Source organism: Perca fluviatilis, chromosome 10 (assembly GCF_010015445.1).
Source record: "Perca fluviatilis chromosome 10, GENO_Pfluv_1.0, whole genome shotgun sequence".
NCBI lineage: Eukaryota > Metazoa > Chordata > Actinopteri > Perciformes > Percidae > Perca > Perca fluviatilis.
The window spans coordinates 23,657,817-23,684,710 of NC_053121.1; the positions used below are offsets into that span (position 1 = coordinate 23,657,817).

At 40.4% G+C, this 26,894-nt stretch overlaps 1 protein-coding gene across 4 annotated transcripts; it reads left to right on the forward strand.

Annotated features, from left to right (window-relative positions):
• The first annotated feature begins 4,840 nt into the window (after positions 1–4,840).
• Positions 4,841–26,880, forward strand: lnx2b (ligand of numb-protein X 2b). Of its 4 annotated transcripts, XM_039813664.1 has the most exons (12): positions 4,844–4,979; positions 5,090–5,126; positions 14,481–15,060; positions 16,876–17,069; positions 18,318–18,517; positions 19,744–20,175; positions 20,292–20,306; positions 21,984–22,130; positions 23,568–23,742; positions 24,768–25,011; positions 25,100–25,258; positions 25,357–26,880. In XM_039813664.1, the coding sequence occupies exons 3-12, from the start codon at positions 14,654–14,656 to the stop codon at positions 25,490–25,492; spliced, it is 2,109 nt and encodes a 702-aa protein (XP_039669598.1). In that variant the 5' UTR covers positions 4,844–4,979; positions 5,090–5,126; positions 14,481–14,653; the 3' UTR covers positions 25,493–26,880. The 4 variants fall into 4 exon arrangements, with proteins under 4 accessions (XP_039669600.1, XP_039669598.1, XP_039669601.1 ...); XM_039813666.1 differs by having other exon boundaries at positions 4,841–5,126; positions 16,876–17,060; XM_039813665.1 differs by lacking the exons at positions 4,844–4,979; positions 5,090–5,126 and adding an exon at positions 13,439–13,603.
• Positions 26,881–26,894: the final 14 nt, after the last annotated feature.

Here is a 26,894-nt window from a genome sequence, read left to right on the forward strand (position 1 = left end):
AGACTTGTGTAGACACTTAAATTGATCTATGCGTAATACAAGTCAATATAACACATTTATGAGCAATATAATTAGACATATCTCACTTTCTCACTCCTTTTTTGTGAGTGTGTAAAACACAATACTACATGCACAGAGCTGAGATAACCTCTTTACAGCCCTGAAGTGTCCGAGTTATGCAACTGTGAAGTTTTAGAAAGAGTGGACAGTACCCTCCCTCTATCCCGAGGCTGGACCTGCCTTATCATGGCCTGGCCGCCATGGTGATAAGAAGAGGAAAGGCCAAAGGGCCATAAGGAACATGTGCATGGTTCAGGTCAACAGAGTGAGGAGGCTGGACTCAAAGGGGAGGGAAGGTGGACAAGAATATTATCTGATAAGAATCTCCAAGGTCTTTTGATCTCTGAGGGGCTGATACTGGGCTACAGGGTGTCATGCTGGGCAGACGAGCAGAACGACATGGCAGGTACAAACAAGCGCGCCCTTGAAGATCATCTGGGGCTAAACATATTTACGCAGGGAAGACTGGAAAGACTCTTGTGATGCACGCACACAAACACACAAGCTTGTTGTCCTCAGGATTTCACGCTGTAGTAGCATTCCTTACATGTTTAGCTTCTTCTTTTTTTTAAACACAGAAAACACAAATAATGCCTTATTTTCTTCTTCTTTCTTAAATCTGTTTTATGATGAATCCATGATCAGGCAAAACATTTGTGAGCCCTCTGAAGAGATGCTTGTCACAGTGTGGTCTAGTGTGGTTTTGTATCTTAAGTCACTGATTAAAAGCCATCATGTGGAGGCCAGACAGGACCTGGGGCTGCAGTGCAAGCTGTGGCCTGAACCAAATGCCTCACTGTCTCACCCAAGGCAAGATGGAGGAGGGATTTTTTTCAGCCTGTTGTGGCCAGAGGGGAGGTTAGCAAGCTGCTGCAGAGTTAAGTGTCCTTGGTTTCTTAGCAACAGTTCAAAACAAAGGAGCAGATACACATGTACTTGTCTCGAAAGCATCACTATCTTTCACTAAACAAGGTCTAGTGAGGTGTAGTACTTGGAAGTTAAAGGACAAGTTTGATGATACTCAATATATATATATTTAATTGTCAAAAGATCTTATAAAACAATACCAAAACAAAAAGAATTGCCTGTGTAGCTAAAGCCTGCTACAGCTTTATACCCTGCGCCATATACCTCCATTGTCTAAAAACACATCAATGATGAACCGTTGCACTGGTACACCTTCCTGCTACAGTAAATACTCACCAGAGCACAAAATGTGTATCAATCTGCAGCTGAAAATAGTCCAACAAATGCACAATTTACTCTTGTTTGAGTGATGTTGCTGTTTTTTATAGGAAATTATTCAGCCCTTTATAAACGTATACAGTACAGGCCAAAAGTTTGGACACACCTTCTCATTCAATGCGTTTCCTTTATTTTCATGACTATTTACGTTGTAGATTCTCACTGAAGGCATCAAAACTATGAATGAACACATATGGAATTATGTACTTAACAAAAAAGTGTGAAATAACTGAAAACATGTCTTATATTTTAGATTCCTCAAAGTAGCCACCCTTTGCTTTTTTTGATAACTCTACAAACCCTTGGTGTTCTCTCAATGAGCTTCATGAGGTAGTCACACTTTTTTGTTAAGTACATAATTCCATATGTGTTCATTCATAGTTTTGATGCCTTCAGTGAGAATCTACAATGTAAATAGTCATGAAAATAAAAAAGGAAACGCATTGAATGAGAAAGTGTGTCCAAACTTTTGGCCTGTTCTGTACATGAGTGACCAGTTTCAAAGATGTATATCTTCAGTAGGAACGAATCAGGACTGTACTGTTGGTTTTGGCCTTTTTTTGGAATTTGTTGAAAATAATATAAATATGTATGAAAATGATGTGGTTGTTTTCAGCCACACAGGCTTTTCTCTTTTAGTGAGTGCCGACTGGAGAGGTATCATTCTTTACTTAGACAAATTGCACTTAGTTTTTTCCTCACAACTTGAAAATTAAGATTATGATTTCTTTTAAATTTATCCTTAGTTCACATCAAGCCAAAGAGAATGACAGCGAAGTATCAGCGACCTGTTACATCCACGCTCCAATTAAAAGAATTAAGATGTAAGGGGCCTTCATTATCTGCTCTCTCTGAAGGACATCAAAGGCTGTGGTGGAGTGAGAGTGCAGCTGCCCTGACGGTGTGAGTTTCTCCTCTCTCACTCCAGAGGAACTTGTTTGTGTTGAGGATGTTTACTGATCCCAGGAAAGACAAACAGCCTCTTTCTTGTTTGTTGGTACCGCAGCTCAAACAGAGTGTGTGTGTGTGTGTGTTGTGCGTGTGTGTGCGCGAGAGCGAGACAGAGCTTCAGGAAGTATGGTATTGTTAGGTCAGTGTTTAGCTTGTCGATGTGTTTTCACCCCACTTCCAAGTTTCCCATCAGAAAATGACCAAATTCAACGCTGTGAGGTACAATTTGACAAAAAGGGGCAGCCAAGGATGTCTACAAAACATCTTGAATCTGCATTGTCATTTGAATTTCTGATGATGTTATAATGGCTTTCCTTCAGTCTAATAATCGATTTGTCCATTAGCTCGCCATGTGTAATCAATTGACAACAAATTGCCATTAAACTCTTACATGTCTGAGCAATTTCAAGCAACTCAGTTATGATACCTCATCTAAACACACGGTGTCACTCTTTCTCATCTATGCCGTTAGAAGTTAGAGGAAGCCCTCAAACCAAGTCAACATTTATCAGGTATCATTGTGCTGTCAAGTTGTTGTAAACAATGTTTTTGGCATATATAGGTCTACGCTGACAGCCAAAAGTGTCACCATAAGCGCTTAGTGATTTGTTTGTTGGACTTAAGTGGAGTTACAGTTCTCCAGACCTTTAGGTGTACAGTTAAATTTAGTTTTGTGACTTTATGCTATTTCAATAAAACAAAAACTTGACTTCTCTTAATTCTTTTCATTGCAATAACATTCAAATGTATTCAGTTGTAAAAAAAATTATTTTTTATGGTTTGTGCCAGTGAACATGTAGATTCTTTTTTTTCATTTAGGCAGGAGGCAAGAAAGTGGGTTAATATGTGAGGAAATACATTTTTAATATAAAGTATTACACTTCCTATTAATTCAGTTAATACGGATATGGAAAAAAACTTCCTGGCTGTCCAGCTGACATCTGTATTGCCACAATGGAGTGTTTCGTTCTGTGAGCTTGTATCAGCAAATGTCACTTTGTACCACAGCTATAAATCCTGGGGGAAACAGGCTTTCACAGAGAAGTTTTATGGCACAGAGACTTCCCTTCCATTCTGCAGGGGGTGCTTTACACCGTGTGTTCATGTGTCAGTCCTTTTAACCGGCACAGTCCCAAAACTAGTAGTATTTTCTATTCAGCATCATCCAGGTGTTCACTTACAGATGTTTGGTAAGACAGCAAGTTTGGAATGTAGGCTGGTATGAAGTAAAGGTAAAGTCAAAGTCAAAGTAGCAATACAGTGTAAAAATACACTCTGAGTTCTGTATTCAAAATTTTACTTAATTAAAAGTACTTACTATGCAGAATGTGCCATTTCAGAATCATGTATATTATATTACTAGATTACAATTAGTGATGCATTAATGTATTCATCACTTTAATGTTGCAGCTAGTAAAGGTAGAGCTATTTTAATTACTTTATATAGCCTACGGCTGGGTAGCTTAACCTATAATAATACATCATAATTTACATAAAAAGTACAGTATTAACGAGGCTCTGTCTTAAAGAGCTATGTCAAAATGTAGTTTTAAGGGTTTGTTTTTTACTTATATGTTGAATATTTCCATGTTTTTTACTATACAGCACATCTGGGGTCAGGCAGTGCCTAGCACAGCCCCTTTAGCAGGTTAATCTGGCCATTGTTTCAACTTTAGCTGACTGTAAAGTTTGATAAATTAACATATAATGTTAGTGAGTATGTATAATGTTAATGAGTATTTTGTCTGATATCAGTGTGTCCACTTCTGTTCATACTGTATATTTCAAATACAAATCTATACATAGTACTACACTGCCATTTACAAAATATAATTTATTAATTCTGTATGACATCTTTATAGACTAATAAACTAACCAGTAGTGTATAAAGTACTTAAAATTGTGGTGGACAGTAACTAAGTACCTTTACTTAAGTACTGTACCTAGGTACAAGTTTGACATACTTGTACTTTAATTGGGTATTTCAATTTTATGCCACTTTATACTTCTACTCCACTCCATTTCAGAGGGAAATATTGTACTTTTTACTCTACTCCCTTTTGTGCAATAGCTTTAGTTACTTTGCAGATTTAGTAAATATAAGTCAACTAATACATTAGTTTACACAGTAATTAAAATTAGCCCCATCTTTACCAGCTGAAACATCAAAGTGATGTACACAATAATCTACCACTAATTAGAATCCAGTGATATACATTCTGAAATGGGCCATTGTGCATATTAAGTACTTTTACTTGCTATATTTGCTGATAGTACTTTTGTACTTTTACTTAATTTACTAATTAACAATTGGATTGCAGGATGTGCAATGCAGTAACCTATTTTTAGACTATGATATGTTATTTTTACTTGACTAGAACTGTATAATGAGTTTGGGCTACACAGACATGCTACAGAATTTGGGCAAAGGTATTGTTTTCATGGACTATTCTGCATGCAAGATAATAACAGTTAGTTGTCATTTGATTGCAGACTGGCGAGCAGCTTCTGTTACAAATGACTGAAAAAAGACATAACTGCATTTAGAGATACTTACAGTAACCGAGCACAGTACTGTTTGCACCTGCATGGGCTTCTTCCTGTGCTGCGGCTTTTGGCTTTCAAGTATGTTTGCTCGAAACTGGGAAAGTCGCCCAGCCTTCGCCTGTAGGTTGAACTACACCTGGGACATCAGGCTGGAATAATTCAGCGACAGCATTGCGGTAAAGAAAAATGTCAGAAAACATCGACGGTGTAGATACTGCCCCGGTGTTTTGTGGGGGCTGTTTCAAATTCATTATTTATTGAGTTCACAGTGTTCTCTTTGTTTTAGCGATACGTTAGCTGCTTCCGGAAAACAACCTTCACAGGTAAGGCGAGTTTCGGTCTCTACTTAAGCTAATTCTGTCCGTTTATGTACACAGACATCAAACAAAGCTGTTTCTCGCTGTTGTGGGTGTTCAAAGCTCGTGTTTAATGGTTAAATGTAGATGTATAAGAGCACATTTTCACTCAGAAAAGTGAGTTTCCGTGTCCAAGGTGTGTAGCAGTTAGCGCTTTCTCAGCAGGTTATGAGCTGAAGGTGAAGCCATGTCAGTTTATCGGCTGTTATTGTGTAACCGAGATACCGTCAACCTAAGAGATACCTATGAAGGCTAACTTTTATTACCTCTTCTGTCATTTGGATCTGTCACATCGTGGTGTAGTGATTAGGACCAAACCAGCAGTCATGGGCTGACAAGAGGGGGGCAGTGAGTTATTTATGGTCCCAGTGACAACACACACATCCAGGCAGGGGTGAAAAAGTGATTACAAATGTCCTTGTTACTGTTATTGAGTAGCTTTGCCATGTATAAAATGGTAACTGAAGTACCTGATCTCTACCTTCATCTTTATATAAATATACAGTATATGGATTATGGAATATACTATTCTAGTATATAGTATATTATATTGTGTAGGATATTTTATAGATATGTATCTCTTCTGATGATTATATGTACAGTACAGGCCAAAAGTTTGGACACACTTTCTCATTCAATGCGTTTCCTTTAATTTTTTTCCTTTGCTTTTTTTATTAATAAGGGAAAAAATTCCACTAACTAACCCTGACAAAGCACAACTGTAAAGTGAAAACCATTTCAGGTGACTACCTCATGAAGCTCATTGAGAGAACACCAAGGGTTTGCAGAGTTATCAAAAAAAGCAAAGGGTGGCTACTTTGAAGAATCTAAAATATAAGACATGTTTTCAGTTATTTCACACTTTTTTGTTAAGTACATAATTCCATATGTGTTCATTCATAGTTTTGATGCCTTCAGTGAGAATCTACAACGTAAATAGTCATGAAAATAAAGGAAACGCATTGAATGAGAAGGTGTGTCCAAACTTTTGGCCTGTACTGTATATTTACTTGTATTTACTGTTACCGTGCAATACCTGGATAACCTGCTGCTGTAACACAATAATTTCCCAACTTGGGATCAATAAAATCTATCTATCTATCTATCTATCTATCTATCTATCTATCTATCTGTCTATCTGTCTGTCTGTCTGTCTGTCTGTCTGTCTGTCTGTCTGTCAACATCAGTGGTGGAAAGGAGCTAAGTACATTTACTCAAGTACAATTTTGAGTGTACTTTACTTGAGTATTTCCATTTAATGGTGCTTTATACTTTACTATACAGTGACATACTATACTTTTTACTCTATTGCAGTTATCTGAATACTGTAGCTACTGACGAAAAGATTTTACATACAAAACACATGATTAGTTTATAGAATATAATAAGATACGATAAGCCTTTGTTGAAACCACGAGGGGAAATGTGGTTGTTGTTGCAGCAGCACAAGGAAAGAAATAAATAGCAAATAGAGAAAGTAAAAAAAAGAAAAGAGAACAGTAAGAGGGCTTTAAAACTAAAATAAGAATAGCAGTAAAAATAGAAAGTACACAAAGGCAAAGACTAGACAAAGACACATTTAGAAGGCAAGAGTGACATAGTGGTGTGATGTGATTAATAGCAGCAAAGTCAGCAAGTCTAGATGAAAAGGTGGACACTTCTGGCATAAGAGAGAAATGGGAAAAATATTTAAATATCCAGATTGAAAAGGAACAATGAGATCATAGTTAAAAATAGTACATAGGTTGCACATTTTCAAATCTAAGATAAGTAAATGGTTGCCCTTTGTTCCTTCTCTATGCAATAAGTGCCAAACTAATTAAGCCACTCTAGTTCATTGTTATATAATGTGTCCTTTATTAATACCATTACGATAACATAACACTACTAAAGTAAAGGTAGCTTGAGGGAGAACTTCCTTCAACACTGGTCAAAATGCAAAAAAGTGTCACAAATGCTAAAATTGGACATATTTAGTGTGATTATATGCAGCTATGCAGTTAATGACCCGTCTTTAAAAGGACTGCTTTCATACTTTTCAACTAGAGTAATCAACTTCCCCTTCAGTAATATATCCATAAAGTAACAGTACTTAAGTGTGACCAAAGTATTTTAGTATTTGTGCCACGTCTGCAGTAGCTGTTGCAAGTATGCAGACAAAAGAGTATTTAAGATAAATTGTTGTGGGGGGGAAGGAACACGATGTGAAGGTCACTAAAATCCAGATCCCAACCATCCCAACCAGCCTTATTTGACCATTTATCTTTTTTGAGAAAAATCAATCATAAGCTGAGTAATAACACTCATTTCTGTTTGAGTTGTTTGATTAAGTGAATGACTTTCACTGTTAGGAAATGCGCACAGGGCTTTTGTTTATGAGTTACCTTCTGCCCCTCATGCTGAATACAAAGGCAACCTCCTTGGCTGATAATAACATAATACCATTGGTGGTGTTTGTTTGGTATGTGCAGGAAGGGAGTTGTACAGTGGGAGTCTCAGCAGCCCTGTGAATATAAGCTTAACCTCCTTGTGTGACCTGTGGGCGAGACACTGGTACCACCACACCATGTGTGAGTCTGCAGTGAGGCTGAGAATCCAACTGGTTTGGTGGTATGAAAGTACAAACTGGGAAGAAGTTGGAGTGGAAAACACTTTGGAAAATAAGGGTTTATAATGTCACCCAGATCCTTTGTGTTGTTGATTATTTCCTGCATACAGATATGCAATGCAAATATTGGTCATTGTATTTAGGATACTTTGCATGTTGTTACTATAGCAGTTACATAATGTTCAAACAGTGATCAAAGTAGATGAATGAATGGTATTTTATTTTAATTACTGATCAGAGAAAATATCTACATAATTCATTATAAGTAACGTGAAACTGAGGCAGCCATAAAAGTTTAATCTTAGACGTGTTGGAGCTTTTTACTTGATTATGTCATATGTTAATACTGATGATTAAGAGTTATTCACGTCTGGATAGTAATTTGATTCATTTTCCACTTCATGGGCAGCATTTATGTATATTGGTAGTCCCAGACATTGGCGGAAGGCAGATGTAGACGTGACACACCTCCTGTCTCATGGAGTCATGGAGAAATTATTTGGCTTCACCTGCGTTCACTGAGGGTGTGGCTACACATGTGACTCACTCATATCGACCATCAAAGCGAGGGATTTGGCTCGGCTTTGAAAGAACGCCACCTCTACAGTAGGTAATCCTCTGGGAGACTAGAGGACACTGTCGGTCCACAGACATTTCCCTCCAAAGCTTAGATTGTCACATGATTACAAAGCATTTGTGTTCCCTCATTAAGGCTGGTTGTATTGAGCAGATATGCTTTGGTTGGCTCTTAACCTGTAAAAACATTTTCATCCTGTCTATTATAAAACTGTCTTGTTGTTAGTTTCACAAACATGGACTTCAACTGTTTATTTAAAGTAACACACCGACTTATTGGGACTTAAGCTTATTCACCGTATCCCCCAGAGTTAGATAAGTCCATATATACCCTTCTCATCTCCGTGCGTGTCGTAACTCTGTCTGACGCCCCCACCGCTAGCCTGGTTAGCACAGATCCTGGAGGTAACCGGCTCCATCTAGCCTACTGCTCCCAATATGTGACAAAATGTTATTTTTATAGTCACAGCGTGTACAAATAACGTCACATGAGACACAGCCATCTTCTAACCGTATACAAACTGGGAACTATATTCTCAGAAAGGTGAAGCACTTAGGGCTGTGCAATTAATTGAATTTCGATTTCGATTTTGACTCCCAACGATCACCAAAATAGTATAATCGAGAAAAAACGATTATTTTGCCATGTTCTGTTTTGCAAGAACACTCTTATTTTGTCTTGTGTTCTGAATGACACGCGCATGCGCACATCCGAACGCGCACATCCGCCCCTCCCGAAAGCCAGTCAGGGAGGCAAGTCGTGTGCATATCATCCGCTGGAATTTAAAAACTCAGCGCGAGTAAAGATGGCAGCAGCGTTTGGTGAGCAAAAAAAGGCAAAACCAACTCAGTTGTCTGGGAACAGCTAACGTTAGCTAACCCTGCGGTCCCTCTGCCTTTGCCCCCCCCCGCTGTAGTATACTGTCTAGAGATGTTGTATTCCCCAGACATGCTGTATTCACTTACTGTTTAAAGTGCCCATATTATGAAAAAATCACTTTTTCTGGGATTTGGGGTGTTCTTTTGTGTCTCTGGTGCTTCCACACACATACAAACTTTGAAAAAAATCCATCCATGCTGTTTTGAGTGAGATACGGTTTCTGAATGTGTCCTGCCTTCAGTCTCCTAGTGAGCTGTTCAAAATCGGCTCGGACTGTGACGTCACAGTCCGAAATGAGCTGGCTAACCACAACCATTAGCTCGTTAGCATACTAACCGTTAGCATTAGCATGCTAACGCTAATGCTAACGCTAGCATGCTACGTCGTTCTCAATAGCAAAGCACTGCTACAACACACACAAGTTCACCATAATCTACAAAAGAACTACTTACATGTGCGCCCTCATTTAGAAGTCTCCCAGCTAATCCTGCCTTGTAACTGACTGAAGTTGGAGAAACAGGCTTTCTTTTACTGTCTCTAGAGTTAGCTAGCTGACATGCTCTACATCTGAGCTACTGAGCATGTGCGAGTGCAATCAAAGATAGTACAGAAGAAGAAGATGAAAAGAGGTCTCACTCTGTAGCTAAAACAGAGACCAGGTGAAAAGAGGATCTGCAGCAGTGAGAGAGAGCTGTGCAATACAACAAAAATATGGTGTTTTTTGAAAATTAAACCATGTAAACCTATTCTGGTACAACCTTAAAATACAGTTATGAACCTGAAAATGAGCATAATATGGGCGCTTTAAAACTTTTTCCAGCTTAGTGGGGGTGCATAGGCATACTGCTCAAAACCAACATGAAAAAACATAGTAATGTTCCCTCAGCATTTATTTTTGTGGTTAAACTGTATGTAATGAGCAGGGACGTTAAATCTCCTGCTTCTATGTGCTGGATTTTTCTTAAGGTTAGCTAGCAAATAAGCCGACTGACGGCGACATTATTGTTGATATTTTGGCACAATGTTTAGTAATGACAGTAGTAGTGGTCATAGTGAGTGAACATGTGATGTGAGATGCACACTGTGTTATGTCTGTAGAACTGTTCATTAGCTGTGTAACGTTATGTGTGATATCTGTAAAGCTGAACCGACTCACAGTAGTAAAACAGATTTTATTCTGATCCAAAGACTCTTTCTGTGAGATAAAGGACACTAACAGATTATACCCTGGACACTATCCATTATATCCAAATGTTAATGAGTAATCGTGTTAAATAATCATGATTTCTATATTGACCAAAATAATCGTGATTATTATTTTTTCCATAATCGAGCAGCCCTAGAAGCACTGCTACTCTCTGCTCCTCACCACGGGGCTTCTCAGGTGCTGCAAGCAAATCACTCCGCCCAAGTACCAGTGCATGTGTGTGGGATTTCTGTTAAATTTTTTGGATGAAAAAAACTACTTTAGTTAGTTTTGCAAACAGACATTACAGTTTTAGTTTAGTTATCGTTTTTTTGTAATGCCTCGTTTTTATTTTTATTTCAGTTAACGACAATGTTTTTTCCCACCTAGTTTTCGTTATTTCGTTTGTTTTCGTTAACGATTATAACCTTGACTGAGACCATGTTTAATTTAAAATTTTAATTTAAAATTTGATTATTGATTGATTGATTTACACTTTTCTAGGGCTGCAAGTAATTTCCAAGTCCAAACCCTAAATATATTCAGTTTAGAGCAACTAACTGTTAGTTTAATTATCAATTAAACTGCCACATATTTCCTTAATAGTTTGGTCAATTGAATTTCCGAAATTACTAAAATGCACATCACAATTTACCCTAAATCTAAGGTGTCTGACCAACAGTCCAAAAACCCCAGATATTCACTTTATCTAATTAAAATGAAAGGAGTCCCTGACTGTCTTCAGTTTTTTCGACAACCATCAGTTCATCTGATTGATTTCACACTTGACCGGTGTATTGCCGAGGGTCCCCAAGGAAGTGCAGCATTGAGTGCGAGCTCTTGAGATCTACTTGACATATTTATTAGTAATGTGTAACTACCACCAGAGGTTCACTGTGTAGTGTATTGAGAGGGGACCTCTATTAACTGTTATACTGCTGAACGCTCACTACAATTAAAGAACAGATGAAGAAAGAGAGACCGGAGATGTTACATTGTAGCAAACTCAAATATTTCAAGGTTCAGAATGAACGCTTTGAAGAATTTTGATGAGCCAAGTAGGGATGTAACGGTATGAAAATTTAACCTCACGGTTATAGTGACCAAAATTATCACGGTTTTCGGTATTATCGTGGTATTTTTAAAAGTGTGTTCAATATGTTCAGAAAGCACTGATAGGCCTACACAAGCTGAAATAGTTTCAAAAAGTGTAACAGTGATGCGGGATGCCAGAACCATTGGGAAAAAGATAAAGGGAGAGCATTTTATAGGGTTCCTAAAGATCCCGAGAGAAGAAGTAAATGGATTGCTGCCATAAAACGTGCTAGAAGCAACTGTGGTCAAGCCTGCCAACACTCAGATCTCCGTGGTCAAATCAACAACACAGCTGACATATGGGAGCAGCACTCTTCCAGTCCAGCTGTGCAATTACAGTGGGCTCCTAACACAACCCTCATCATTCCTGACAACCACCCATGGCTTCAACTGAGGATCATTCAGTCTCTGGGAATGACTTACCTGTAATAAAGATGTAATGGCATTTTTGTGATGAAAATTGCATTGATATTATGTACGTTAGCCAACGTTAGTAGCTAACCGTTGGCAAACGTTACAGACTAGCCAACGCTAGCTAGCTATACAAGTTATAACACTGACTGCATCAACGTTACACTTTAACTTACCCTTCCAGTGACGACAAAGGAATTTTTAGCCGGTACACTCCAAAGCTGAATATTCATCACGAATCCAGCTGATTGCGTCCATCTGGCTACTGAAGGTCAGGGAAGCTTTCCGTTTCACTTGTAAAGGTCGTAAAAATAACTCCAGGAGCATTATATGGATTACTAGTGTTTAATCGAAGAAAAAAAATCAAGTTTTGCTTTATAGCTGCCTGTGTCTTTTGAATTAAACTCGGATGGGTTGAAATCCATGCTGGCGCCATTCATTTTTGCCAATACTTTCCTGCCAAAATGGCGGCGTAAACAGTCAAGTCACGTGACGCCCGGAGCTCTATTGACTAAGCAATGAATTAATCAATCGACGATTCCTTTTTGCACTACAGAGTGGTCCATTTCACATGGAGGATCTCAAGTAAGACGAGTATCTTTTATTGATGTCATGCCGTATCCTTGAGAAACATGGGTATATACTGCTGTGTCAGTGTGGTAATAGTGGACAGTGATAGATAGCTTCAGAGCCAGCCACCTTCAGACACAATAAGCTGGAGGGTCCCAGTAATCTCCAGGGTTGCTGTATGTCTTCCTGTGAAGATGACCTCTGCTCTGATGAAGACATGTTTCATCCACAGTGAAATCCATTAGGTGCTTTCTGTGGCCAACTGAGACTCCCTGCTAGTGCACGTGACTTTATCACAAAGCAAAAATTACACCTTGGATATAAAGCGATGTATCCTTTGCAAGTAGGGCAGCATGGTGTATTTAATGTAAGTGTGTTGTATCGTTTATCTCTTGTTTCACATTTTTGTACCACGCCATATGATTTCCAAATAAATAGAGCACAGACTCGTTTCTACTGTGTCTCCCTCTCGGTGCTACAGGATCCATGACCCCTATCCATTACAGGACGAGGTATCACTTGTACAAAGAGAGAAAGAAGGCCAGTGTGTGTCTGACCTCAACCAGTGTGCATGTATGTGGAAAGGCGCACGTCTGTTATGGTTCTTGTGTGTTTGCAATCAGTCATTCAGCTACGGAGAGTACTTTACTGCTTTACCTGTGGTAGTGCAACATCAGCAGTCTGAGCCCCCCGAACACACACACACACACACACACACACACACACACACACACACACACACACACACACACACACACACACACACATTCACAGGCATTAACAGAGGCAGAAGGAACACTTTCCTCACTCTGCCTAGTTACTCCAATTCCCCACTGCATTCCTCACACCGGTACAGTCAGAGCTCATACACACTCATGCACACAAATATGTGTACACACACACACACACACACACACACATTATTCTAACTGTGCTGCTGGAGAGGCAGGGCTCTGGTTTCATTCAGGCTTCAGGCAGCTGTGAGGTTAGAGTCTTGTGTTTGCGTGCAGTGGCTACTGGGAAGATATCAGCTCGGGTTAGTCGCTCCAAGACAATAACACTGAAGATAAAGGAGCCTTTTTGTGCCTGAAATCTTGGACTGGGGTCACATAGAGAAGGTAGTGTTGTGGCTTATATTTTTTCTTTTTCATATGTGGTAATGTGCAAGAGAACATTCTTCTGTACTCCTTTGTGTTCTTAGGACAAAGTCAAGTGTCTTAAGGTGGTATTTGGTGGTGTTTCTGTGCCAGTTTAGCCTCTCAGACAGCATGAACTCTTCTCAAATGATGCCTGTGAAAGTGTTCAGTACAAAACTCCTTACTTATGTCATACAAATGCCATTTACTGCAACTTAATAGTGCTTTTTGCTCCCAACCATAATGAGCAGTTAATAAATCCATGCATGCACTGTTTAAGTGGATGCAATTTATCTTACAAGCTAGATTTTATGATCTAACCCAATGTATGTTCGGTATAATTTATGATATAGCAGTTTATTTGATATATGTGTTCAAATGTGGATTAAATGGATAAAAGTTTCTCCAAAGAATGTGATCCTAATCAGCCCTCTTCTTATGAGAGAAATAAAGGAGATTAGGAGCTGCACAAAGGGATGGAGACCACTGCCGATTGGATTCAAGGGGTCATTAGTGATTGGGGTTGCATTTCTGCCCAGTTCATTCAAAATTCTTATTCTTGTGACTATTATTGATAGTGCCATGCCTTTGTTCCTTTCCATTTGCAGTGGTTTGACTTTATTCATTTTACTCTTGCCTCATTTCACAGAGTTTAGCCCTTTCAATGTGGAGCACAGTGACTTTTAGCTAAGATGAGAATTCCTTTTGTCCCTCAGGAAACTAGCTGAGAGGAAGCAGCTGCAGCTTGCTGCCATATTGCTACTGCTCTGAGGATTTGTCATTTCCTGTGGAGCTAGCTGGTATGAGTAGAAATAGTCCAACTTCTGTACTAGGCCTTACTGTGTTTCTCTCTCTACAGAAAATAAAATGAAGACATGGAGATAACATTGTCGACTGGATCATTGTTTCACTCTCCCAGTTTGAATGGATTTTAGCTTTGGACATGCAGACATAGACTTGTGACCACACAGTTTTTAAGGAGATAAAAGGAGTTTGATCATTTCCAAAGACGTTTGGACTGATCTTCAGCTAATGGCTACAACAGAAACCAAAGTTGCCGGCAGCAGTAGCACTCCGGGTCTGTCATGGGCGCGGGTGTGTAAAGAGTGTGGCCAGCAGCATGAGGGCTTGGACAGCCACCTGTATGAGTATCAGGATGAGGTGGATGATGAACTGGTTTGCCACATCTGCCTGCAGCCCCTCCTCAGACCTATGGACACCCCTTGTGGCCACACATATTGCTTTCATTGTCTGAGCAACTTCTTGAAAGAGCAGGACTTCTGCCCTGTGGACCGTCTGCGGCTGCAGTTACATCAATGCCGTCCCTCCAGTCTGCTGGTTCGGAACCTGCTGGACAAGCTGACTGTGATGTGCCCCCACGCTGCAGAGTGTCAGCAGCAGATGCAGCGCTGTGAACTGCAGCCTCACCTACACAACAGGTGAGACTCTGAATGGGATGCTGACAGATCATGACAGCAGTTTCAGTGGATATTGTTAAACCTTGACTAAAATGATTGGTCACAGTGTGTTATTTTAGACGGGAATGCAAAAACAAATATTCCCCCTCTATCAAATAGAAAGGGGTGTTTCACAATATTATGAGCAGCCTTTTAATGTAATGTAATCCTGTACAATGGTTTAGCAAATACTACTTTTAGAACATTTGGTAATAGCTGTAGTTTCATAAGATTTATGTTTGTTATGCTGCAGCAGTGGTAAGCCAACAAGTACCTAATACAAATCAGAAGTTTTCTCCAATGTCAGACTGTTTCACACAAATTATTAAGATAATACATGGATGATACATCACTATGGTTGGAATCGTGGATTTCATCAATTTGTCAAGAGGTACAGAGAGGCTTTTAGCAGGGATTCAAGGCACGGGTTCAAATGAAGGCCAAGGTATATCAGGGAGAACCCAGGAATACATCTGAAGAGTTGTATATTACAGTGGGTAGTATATTATAGTGCAAGGTGGTGGGCATGTGAACAAAGCAGTGAGCACAGGGTAATAATTCATAGCAACATAATGCTGTATATAAAAACATGACAATGACATATTACTTCCAAAGTTGAATTAAATTGTCTTCTGTAAGGTGTTGAACTGCGCCATCCTACTATTCACTGAAAACCAATCCCACTGACTGGTCACTAAGGGAATAGTTTGACATTTTTTGGAAATACACTTTCTTTTTCGAGAGTTTGATATCACTCACAATTTGATATATGTCAGGTTAATATGAAGCTGCAGCCGGTTAGCTTAGCTTAGCGTAAAGATTGGAAGCATGGGGAAACATCTACCTTTGTTTGGGTTTGTCTGCCTACCTGTACCTATTTAAGTTCACTACTTAACACATTTTAACATGTTTGTTTAATCCATATGAAATTGAAGTGTAAAAATGACAAATTTCGGCTGGCTGTAGTTACATGTATATCGTACAGACATGAGAGTGGTATTAATCTTTTCATCTAACTCTCTGCAAAAAAGCTTCCCTAAATGCTAACTATTCCTGAAATTGGATGGATGCCAGGTGTATCAACTGTCGGTTCTCCCCTATACATATCTTTGTAGTCTAAGTTGAAGTCATGTCAAAATAATTTGGACTACTTCTCAGGAATGTAAAACAACTGTCATCAAAATTGTTTGTTTCTCTTCTATGTGCACTTTCAAAGGCGGTGTTTTCCCCTTTTTGAAGCTGTACCATTTATTCCCGTAGCTCAGTCCCTCTTTGAACGCACAAACAAACTTCTAATTATTGAGCTTAAGGCGAGGTGCGGGTCAGTCAACTTGTTTTTCACATGGCCAGTGTGGTGCTTATCATCCTGGTGGCCAGCCATGACGCATTCAGTTGTGGGTGGCAGATAGTCCTGCTGCAGCCTCTCTGTGCAAACAATATGGAGACAAAGTTCAGGCATATGGAACAAGCAGCAGTCCAAGCACTCTGACTGACTCAATCAGACTCAACCTGTCTTGCCCAGACACCCTGCAATGCAGTGAAATTGTCTATTCATCTGCATAGTGCTTCTCTTCTGAAACCTGTGAATAAATATTCTCTTCTTGTCTCCTTTTTGCCCTCTCAAAACACTGTAAGCATCCATTTTGTTTCACACTCCTTGGTAACCTGAAACATTTTAGAACATCCCCTTTTATTTCACAATAAAGATTGTGTTGTTTCTAAAAGTAAAATCACTGGTCGATCATTAGCCATATCATTCGCTTTACTAGTTTCCTCCACGTTCCTATCTTTCCTCAGATGCCCTGTTTTTAGAAGACTGAGGGAGGAAGCAGAGAAGAGGAAGAGGCCCTCGTGGAATGAGCTAAAGGGGCGTAAGGGTGACGGGGAGTCGTCTGGTGATGCTAAACATTCAGCAACGCTTCCCCAACATCCCACCAGAGATCAACCTGAGCCTGGGTTGATTAATCCTGCCTATGAAGAAAGTGAGGATGGTATGAGGTCATTTTAACGTACTAAAAACCACCACTATATCCGCGATTCAGTCCCACGGGTCTGTTTTCTGTTCAAATAACAGAGCAGGGGGGTACGGGGACCTTTCTGTTTTCTTTGTACCTACGTACAAACAAACATAATAATTAAGATCAACACTTCTATTGAAATGATTTGCAATAGGAGGCTGGTCATACTGTGGCTGTGAGTGACACGGAATAATGTTTATAGGAGCTTCTAGATTGAACGGAAATAGTTTCCCCACTTGGGGTGATTGCAGAAAACCTAAATCCTTGTGCCTGTGTGGATGGTTGTCGAAACACACAGACAGGATGGTGATGTTTTTAGGGTTACGGTTTTGATTCTGAGTCTGTCACAGGTGAATCATCGGGCAAGTTGTAGGAACATGTACCACCTCACAGATGTAGTAACCAGACAGTCTCATCACCGGGAAAAACCCTCAAAGCAACCTGCAAGCCAGAACCAGGGGCCAATTTCCACTAAAACATAGTTGCCAGGCAACTGGTAATCAGTGTCAGCAGAGAAGTATGCATGGCAGGCATTATAATCTCTATTTTAATCAAATTACTGTTTTATGCTCTTAAAATCCCTTAAAGGAAATACAATGAGCTTACACGTTTAAATTCTGCAATTAAATTTTATATTTATTGATTGTTGAAATTTTTTTTTTTTGCATAAAAATAGCATCTATCTCTTGAATTCATGCCTTTTGTAGTGCTTGTAGGACTAAAGCTACATCCACACTAATACGTTTTTGTTTAAAAACGCATATCCTTTACTACGTTTACGCCTCGCGTCCACACCACCCCGCTGTTTCCAAGCCCCTAAAAGCGGACATTTGGAAACACTGCCGACTCCGTTCAAGTTCGAAAACTCCGGTGTTTCGTTGTAGTCTGGACGGGCAGAAATGGAGACTACGACGCAGACACCCACGTCATTCAGTCTTATCAGTAAGGTAGGCTTCAGTCTGGATCAACGGACTATTCTTTTAGTGATGTTTTTACACTCCCAGGTATTAGCTCATCAACTTGAAGAGTGTTATAACTTTATATAGGAGTGATGGATAGCGCATTGCTATTTATTACCGCAAAGTTTGCTTAATAGCGATTAAAAAAAAAAAAAAAGTGTAATCAGCCAACAAGAGCAGAGGAGTGGGAATATTTGCTTCATGAACAGTAATAAACAGCTATATGTATTCCACTTGTTTTAACCGTTCCACGTCCCTCCAGACAACACCCCCTTGCGGTCCAGTCTGGTGGCCGAGGCCAACGTGGTGGAGCTGTTCAGAGAAGAGCCCGAGGAGGATCTGGGCCTTCGCATCGTGGGGGGGAAAGACACACCACTAGGGAACATAGTCATCCAGGAGATTGTCCGGGACTCGCTAGCAGCTCGTGATGGCAGACTGGCCCCAGGGGACCACATCTTAGAGGTAAGAGAGACTCAGAAACTAAATGAGAAAAGTCAAGTACTCCTCTTTTCTTCAGCATGGGAATTCAGACGTATCCTAGTGGCGTAGCGAGACACAGTTCAGTTCAGCATATTTTTGCATAAACAATTCAATGTCATTGCATTCTCACGTTATTGTGAACATGGTGCTTGCAGGGAGTTAATGGAAAGTAGATATTCAAGATAAACCGGTTCTTAGCTCAGTGGTTACAAGGCGTGGTGAATATGTTTATAGCTTTACCTGATTGAAACGTTTTATTACAATATTCTAGAGCCCAATGTGACATCTTGTTTTGTTCGACCAAGAGTCCAAACTCAGAAGACTCTATCTATTAATTAAGAATCTATTAATCTTCTAATCATTGTAGCTCTAGCTCCACTATGATATTCCAATTTTATAGACATTTTATTATCTAAATATTGGAGTTCAGTGTCAATACCCATGTAAATATTATAAACATTTATTCAATTCAATTTAATTTATAAACTACTCTAGTATAGTTTATTTGCAGTTACACTTTTGTTTTCCACAGAGGAGAATGGAAGTGCAAAATATAACTGAAGATTTTAATAAGTTGCAGTTTCCTGTCCTCCAACAATGTCCTCCTTGTATTTCTACCCTCCGGGTCTCCTGGAACATGGTAGCGCTGTAAACCGAGCTTATAAACTATTTGAGCTTCGGCTCTGTTGCTTTTCCTCCGTAGCCAACCAATCCCAAACCTGCCTTCCAACAGGCCGCCTTCAGGATGTGAAACATTAGCTGCAGTTTTTTTTGGCTTTGTGGAAAGCTGGTGGATGTAAAGAGATACGGTGAAGACGAGTGAAGAATGCGTCACTATGATCAATCTTTTTTTCCCCCTTGAATTGATGCATTGATTTTTATGAAGGACTAATTTCACATCAGATTTGTGAGGCAAATTTAGTTTTGAAAGGCTCTTATTTTAAACAGAAGAGGCAAGGTGACGACAACTTGTATCTAGTATTTGTTCTGGTTGTGATCATTCTGATGCAGGAAATACAGATATGATATAAAAGTCAGATATGTCAGATGGCACTTCAAGGAGCAAAAATCTCACTTTTCTGCTCAACAAAAAACATCTCATAATTTCTATAGTGCCAGCATCCACGTACAGTGTGTACTGCAATGTTTGTATTAGGCTGCTGCACCACTGACTGTTGTTTCTTCTCTCTGTGACGTTGTGTCTCCAGGTGAATGATGTCAGCCTGGCTTCAGTCCCCCACGCCCGGGCCATCACAGTGCTGCGGCAGCCTTCCCTCCTCAGGCTCACTGTTATGCAGGAGAAAGGTTTCAAATCAAGGGATCCACGGTCTGATCACCACCCTTCCTCTTGCACCACTTCCACCGCCTCCCAGCCCTCTCACAGTCCCCATGGCAACGCTACCTCCAATAACAACCCCGGCACAGTCCTGCAGGTGACACTGATGAAGAGTCAGCGCACCGAACCGCTCGGCATCAAACTCATCCGCAAATCTGATGAGAGTGGGGTTTTCATCCTGGACCTGCTGGCTGGTGGTTTGGCAGCCAAAGACGGAAAACTGAGGAACAATGACAAGGTGTTGGCCATCAATGGACATGACCTGAGGCACGGTACACCCGAGAGCGCCGCCCAGATCATACAGGTATATTAAAGGACCGAAGATATGATTACACATTAAGTACAAATAACACACTACATTATCAAAGACATTTTTCTAAAGCATGCCATAAGTATAAAGACTGATTTTCTTTCTTCCAGGCTGTGTTTATTAAGGTATGTTGAACATTTAGTTATTGTGAGAATGTATTTGTGAGCATGGACTAGTTTGAACTCATTTGTGTTAATGTATTTAAGAAATTACAGACAGATTTGGGTTGATTTTTGCCAAAAGTATTCACACAAATGAACTTTTTTTATTTTTATTTTTTATTTAAGTCAAACCAAGGCTGAGAAACAAAGAAAACAAACAAAATGCAAACATGGACATTCTGAAAAGAATAATGTGAATTATGAAGTTAAATCATTGTTGTTAGTTTCCCATCATCACTTGTTGGGGTTTCCCACAAACACTTGAATGCAGAAAAAATAAATACTTTCAGAACAGTCGCTGCTTTCAATTACTTTTCCAATGATTTAACATTAACAAAACAGGTCTAAAAGCCTCAAGCCTTGTTCGTTTGGAAGTTAGCAGAAAAGTGATAAATAATAGTGAACAAGATGTTGATGATAGAATCCTACAAGTAGTTGGGCTATGTAGTTGCACAGCGCTGTCTTTACCATGTTTTCGTGAAAATCACGATGTTGCAGTTCATAATCCATTTATGAGCCGAATCACGCAGCAAAAGTTCATCCATTTTGTTTGCTAAAGACTGAACATTGGCGAGGAAAATGCTGCGTAGTGATAGCCAATAAGGAGTTAGCCTACCGTTAGCGCTCCTCTCTTCCCCCGACTTTGTTTTTGCTCAGGGTTCTCTTGGTCTCAGACAAAAAGGACCACAACTGCGGGATATCACTTAAATGCCTGTGCATTCACTGATGCATTTGCATTTTTACATGATTGCTAATGTCAGCTCCGACATTTGCCACACGCCGTGGGACCGCACTCTCACTTGGGTAAGAGAGGGGAAGATGTGACCGCAGAGATCGGAGTCCGCTTCTATGAAAACAAAAATACATTTAGGCTGCTCTTGCCTGGCCATAAGCAAACGGTTATTTTAATTTTAAATACACAGTTGCTGATCAAATGTATAACTATTTACCTTGTCAAAACAAATAGTGCTTGTGTGTTTTGAATGTTGTGAGCTTCTCTCTCTCTGGCTCACTCATCAGTCAATCTTTCCCACACTGGGTGTTAGATACTCCCCTTTCCGTGGAAGTTTCATCACCTCAGATATGATTGTTATTTCAGTGTTAACAAAAAAAGACCGAGAGGAGGGATGGAGCGAGAGCCTGAATGAGGCAGTAATACAGTACATTGACAGGAATAATGCTTTGTTTACATTTCTGATTCAATTAAAATGTGACTGTGAGCTAAAATAAAACAGCACATTGTAGTTTCTGTATTTATCACAAAAGCATTTATCATTAATACAATTAAAATGGCTCACCCAGTAAGAGCGTGCGCCCCATGTAGGCTGAGTCCTTCGCAGCGGCACGGGTTTGAGTACGACCTGCAGCCCTTTGCTGCGTTTGTCTGTGTCGTACCCCATCTCTCTCCCACCTTTCCTGTCTATCCACTGTACATCTAAATAAAGGGAAAAAATACCCCAAAAAATAATCTTTAAAACAAAAATGTCAACAACCTACCCCTACATTTAGGTAGCAAATCAATTTGACAATCCATAATCATGGCATGGAAATCGTTGGCAGTAATATAAATTAAATGTTAATTGCACAAAACATATAAAACTTCCGAAATGAAAACCTAAACCTTTTTTTGTGTGCATTTAGGCGAGTGAGGTGCGTGTGAACTTTGTGGTGATGAGACCTGCAGAGACTCAGGAGGAAGGAGGAAGCAGCAGAGAGGGACAACACAGCAGAGCAGCCAGGAGGGCACCTGAGATGCAGTACTTCAGGCGCCGGTCCACCTACATGAAGGTAACACAGAGCATTTCCTCACAAACTAATGCTCAAACTACTTTATTCTATCTACAACTATCTACATTTATTTGGGCCTTTTCCAGCTGTTGCAACTTCCTTATACCCCACTAACCGCAATGTTGTTACAAACTTACAAACTAGACAAGTTTCTGTTTACACAGTGTAATTGTGATGACCGCTCCTTTGTCAGTCACACTCAGTTGTACCATACACTGTCAGTAGGAAGAAAAGCAACCCCCCCCCCTCCTCCCCAGTCGGGGGTGAGAAGCTTTGAAAGCAGACACCTGCGTCAGTGATCGGAGATGAAAGCCTCCCTCTGTCCTGATCAAAAGGCCTGGGGTGCTGCTCACTCTGCCGCTACGGGGCCACTGTCTTGTTGTTTTTTTGGTTGTTTCTTTGGGTGGTAGAGGATCAAAGCTGGTAACAGTTAGCTTTCGCCTGCAGAGTCGAGCCTTTTCGTCTTGCTGGGGGGGGATGGGTTCCCTGCTGGGGGGAGGAAGAGCCTCCTCCTCCCCCCAGCTTCCCTTCTGATGGTTTACAGACTCCAGAGAGAAACAAGGAAGCTGGTTGAAGCTGTCACTTTCCACACATCTTTTCCACTACGAGAGCTTAGTGTTGATCCTCACACGTTACCTCTACCCTTACCTCTCAGCTCCTTCTCAAATGTTTCACATTTGTTTCTATGAGTGGTTTTGTAAGAGGAATCAATTAAGTCAAAGGATCCTGGAGAGGCTGAAGTGTGTGTGTGTGTGTGTGTGTGTGTGTGTCTGTGTATGTGTCTGTGTTAGAGTGTGGATACCCGACCCGAGCCCGACGGGACCCGAACGGGCCCGGCCGGGTTCGGACAGATATTTAGAAATGATGTTCGGGTTCGGGTCGGGCTCGGTCACATCACCACGATAAGGCATTGAACATTTAAAATTTAAAACCACTTATTATGTAACCAATGGGCCTGTTTCACTTGATGCAAAGGTTTGTTTTTGTGACACACACACACACAGACATACAGACACACGCGCGCGCCTGTGTTAACGTGCACTTGTAGTCCTGTGTGCGCTGATGCGCTCATCTGTTGACATTTCCGAATGCCTTCCTACAGTTGCTTAATAAAAGCGGGCTTTCATCACAAACAAGCGTATGTGTCATTAGTATGAGAAAAAAATACCTTAATGCCTGTCGGGCTCGGGTCGGGTTCGGTTACTGCTCTGTCGTACGCGGGTCGGGCTCGGACAGAAAAATGCGGCCTGATCAGCACTCGTGTGTGTGTGTGTGTGTGTGTGTAACAAAATAAGATCAAACAATAATTCTTGCGGAGAATTTGTGAAACATTGCGTCCTGAACAAGGCCAGCACATTTAAAAATCCATACGGTGATGTTGATCAATATTGATGACTTGTCGTTGCCTGATTTTAATTTGTCTCACTGTTTATAAAGGATCCTCCAGGTGGGTTTTCCAGCCAGGAGAAGACTGTGAGCCTGAAGAAGGAGCCTCGGCTTTCCCTGGGCATCACTATTGCTGGGGGGAGGGACTTTCGCAGCCGTCTGCCCGTTTACATCACGAGTGTGCAGCCTGTCGGCTGTCTTCACCGAGATGGCACCATCAAAAGAGGTACAAAGCAACATCTGGTGATGTGTGGTATTGACCTTTAATAAGGAATTTGTACTTGAAGCTTTAGGCTTTGCAATTAGTCTTTGCAATGTTATTAATCAGGGCTGCAACTAACTATTATTTTAATTAGCGATTAATCTAACGATTATTTTCCCGATTAATCATTTGTCTATAAAATGTTGAAAATTGTGAAAAATGGCAGCGTCTTCTTGTTCTGTCTAACCGAAAGATAATAAGTTTCCTATTATGTACGACAAAGAAAAGCCCTAATCCTCACATTTGACTAGCTGGAACCAGCAAATGTTCAGAATTTTAGCTTGAAAAATGATGATTCGATCATCAAAATAATTGCTAATAAGTTTAGTGTCGATCAACTAATCAATTCATCAACTGATCGTTGCTAACTAACCGTCGATAAACGTAAATGCACAGAAAGGAGTTGTGAGTGTATCAAGAGTAGGTTAGTAATTGTGTGGGAAGATTTGAATAAATACACTGAAGTCAGCATCAGCAAGAAACTGTTTATGGGAAACCATTTCCAGTTCTGTTTGCAAATCCATTACAATGTGACAATTAGCTAAAAGGGAAAAGGGCAATTCTCTTTTCACTTGCTTCTATTCAGCGACACAATGTGGACACTTAAACAGAGGATGTATGCTAAAATAGAGGCTTCACACTGACTTCTTTAGGAGAGGTGTGGCCTCCTCAAAGTACATCCACATTGAGACGTTTAAATTTGTAAACGCATCCTTTTCTCTCCGTTACAACCCTCCGTCCAGACTAAAAACTAAAACAGCGTTTTTCTCCTCCCAAAATAATTTCTCCAAATCGTTTTCACACAATTTCCATGGCTTCATTTAGACTGTTTTTATCCAGTCTTATCCATATGGTTAAATTGACAGCAAATTGAGTTCACCGCTAATTAAAAGAAATTAAATTCAAAACTACTCCTCATGTTGAACACAGAGATCCTCTTTAATAAAATGTCTCTGTCCCTGTTTACAACATCATCTGTGTCCCCTCAGGCGACGTTCTGCTGAGCATCAACGGTGTCGACCTAACCCAGCTGACCTACAATGAGGCCGTTTCTGTGCTAAAGGCTCAGACAGCTCAGTCCCAGGTGACCCTCCGTGTCATCCAGACCCTCTCCGAGGACTCGGAGGAGGACACAGAGGCTGCCAACAAGGACGAACTGGACACTGTGGACGACGCACGAGACGACGCCTTCAACTGGACACCGCTGTGGACTCGCTGGCTGGGACTACCCAGGTAGAGCCTGCCTTCTGCTCGTCCACTCGTGTATTCTGTTCATTTTGACGCAAAAGAAATGGCGCTGACCCTGCCCTTGTCCTTTCAGTCCCATGCACTGGTGCCGGGACATTGTCCTGCAGAAGACCAACAACGAGAGCTGGGGCTTCAGTATCGTCGGCGGCTACGAGGAGAGCCACGGCCAGCAGCCTTTCTTCATCAAAACCATTGTGCCTGGTACACCTGCTCACTTTGATGGACGCCTCAAGTAAGTTAAGCCCAGTTTGACACCCACATGACGGAATGAGCTCCTGCATCCTTTCATCACTCTTACTCTCCACGTTAATGGTCTGTGGTTCCCTCCAGGTGCGGTGATGAGATTGTGGCGGTGAACGGAGCCACAACAGTGGGAATGAACAACTCCTCTCTCATCCCCATGCTCAAGCTGCAGAAGAATAAAGTCACATTGACTGTGGTGTCGTGGCCAGGGAGTCTTGTGTAGCAAAACACACCTGCCCCATTCACTCTTTTTTCTTTCTATCACCCTCTTTAATTGCTTATAGCACACACAGATCCTCGCCCTGTTCAGCTGCATTCTTGACTGGGCCACTCACTGTCCCTTCTATATGTAACTCATAGTTATGTTTGCATTGTTGTTCAGTCTTTTGATCAGTTATGTAATACAGAACGTGTGTGATTAAGAACCATCCTGTGTACAATGGACAGGACTTTCCCAAGCATGGTCTCAGCAGGCACCCGTTTGTTTCAGTGTCCTCTCACACTCAAAGGGCAGATGATTGCACAAAATGGGTTTAATCAGAGTGGGAGAATGATGACAATCAGTGAATTATATCCTAAGGACGCTGGAAGGATGGTTTTGCTTGAACACCTTTTTCTAAATACTTCATGTATTTTTTTGCTTTCCTGTTTAAATAATGTTATCTTTTGTGTGATTCACATAAACAGCATCCAAAGATGAAACGTAGTTCTTACGATATGTGTAGACAGTTGTGATGAAGAATTATAGATGGCTACATATAATGAGATGGATGCTGACTGTTAAGACTCATGCCAAAGACAGAAACATCATCCTGTCGTGTAGCTTTTATACCATGTGTGATTTTATCAACTTTATTTACATTGCACTTCCGAGACGTGTAGCAGAAGCAGGAAGTCGTGATGGAAATTCAAGTAAATTGAGACAAAGTGACGTTAAGGATAACCGACTGGTTTTAACAGGGAGGTTGTTGAATAGACCTACAGTCCCTTTTGGCGTAAACTTAACGGGAAACCTGCATAGACCATTTAATCAGAATTGCATTGGTAGGAAACAGCTTGGGTCGAAGTTAATTTTCCTAGGTAGCTGTTGATATTACAAATTCTGCAACAGGAAATACACTTTTATATTGTTTAAAACGGTGAGCTGGTCTATAGAAGCAACTGATTCTGTGATGAATGTTTGGTCTTAATCAAACATGTTACTCTATAAATAAGAAATTCATGTCCATTGAGCAGTTCTCTGTATTTATTATAAGATGATATAATACTGAATGACTTTGATAAGCGGGTGCCTTGTAGACATTGAAGGACAAACCAGAATGTATACTTGACTTAAATTTTCACTGTACAAAAATGTGTTTTCCCCTCACTATTTCCTCTCATTATATTATAGGAGTTTTAAAGAACGGCCTTGTTCAGATACATTTGTGTTACCTTGTTCTTTTTGTGTCAACACATTCCCAGTGGCCTTTCTTGTGTCTTCATTGAGACAAGACTTATAATATAGAATAATTCAGAAGAGTGGCTGTGACATACAATATATACAGTAGGTAATGTGTGTATTAACCCGTCCACTGTTTCATTATGTTCAATAAAATCTTAACAAATCAAGCTGTTCTTCTGTG

What these genes read in the sequence shown, in the direction of transcription:
- lnx2b (XM_039813664.1), top strand. Translation starts at nt 14,654, where the DNA reads ATGGCTACAACAGAAACCAAAGTTGCCGGCAGCAGTAGCACTCCGGGT. An exon ending in CAGCCTCACCTACACAACAG is followed by an intron (nt 15,061 to 16,875) that starts GTGAGACTCTGA and finishes ATCTTTCCTCAG; the next exon opens with ATGCCCTGTTTTTAGAAGAC. An exon ending in CAGGGGACCACATCTTAGAG is followed by an intron (nt 18,518 to 19,743) that starts GTAAGAGAGACT and finishes TTGTGTCTCCAG; the next exon opens with GTGAATGATGTCAGCCTGGC.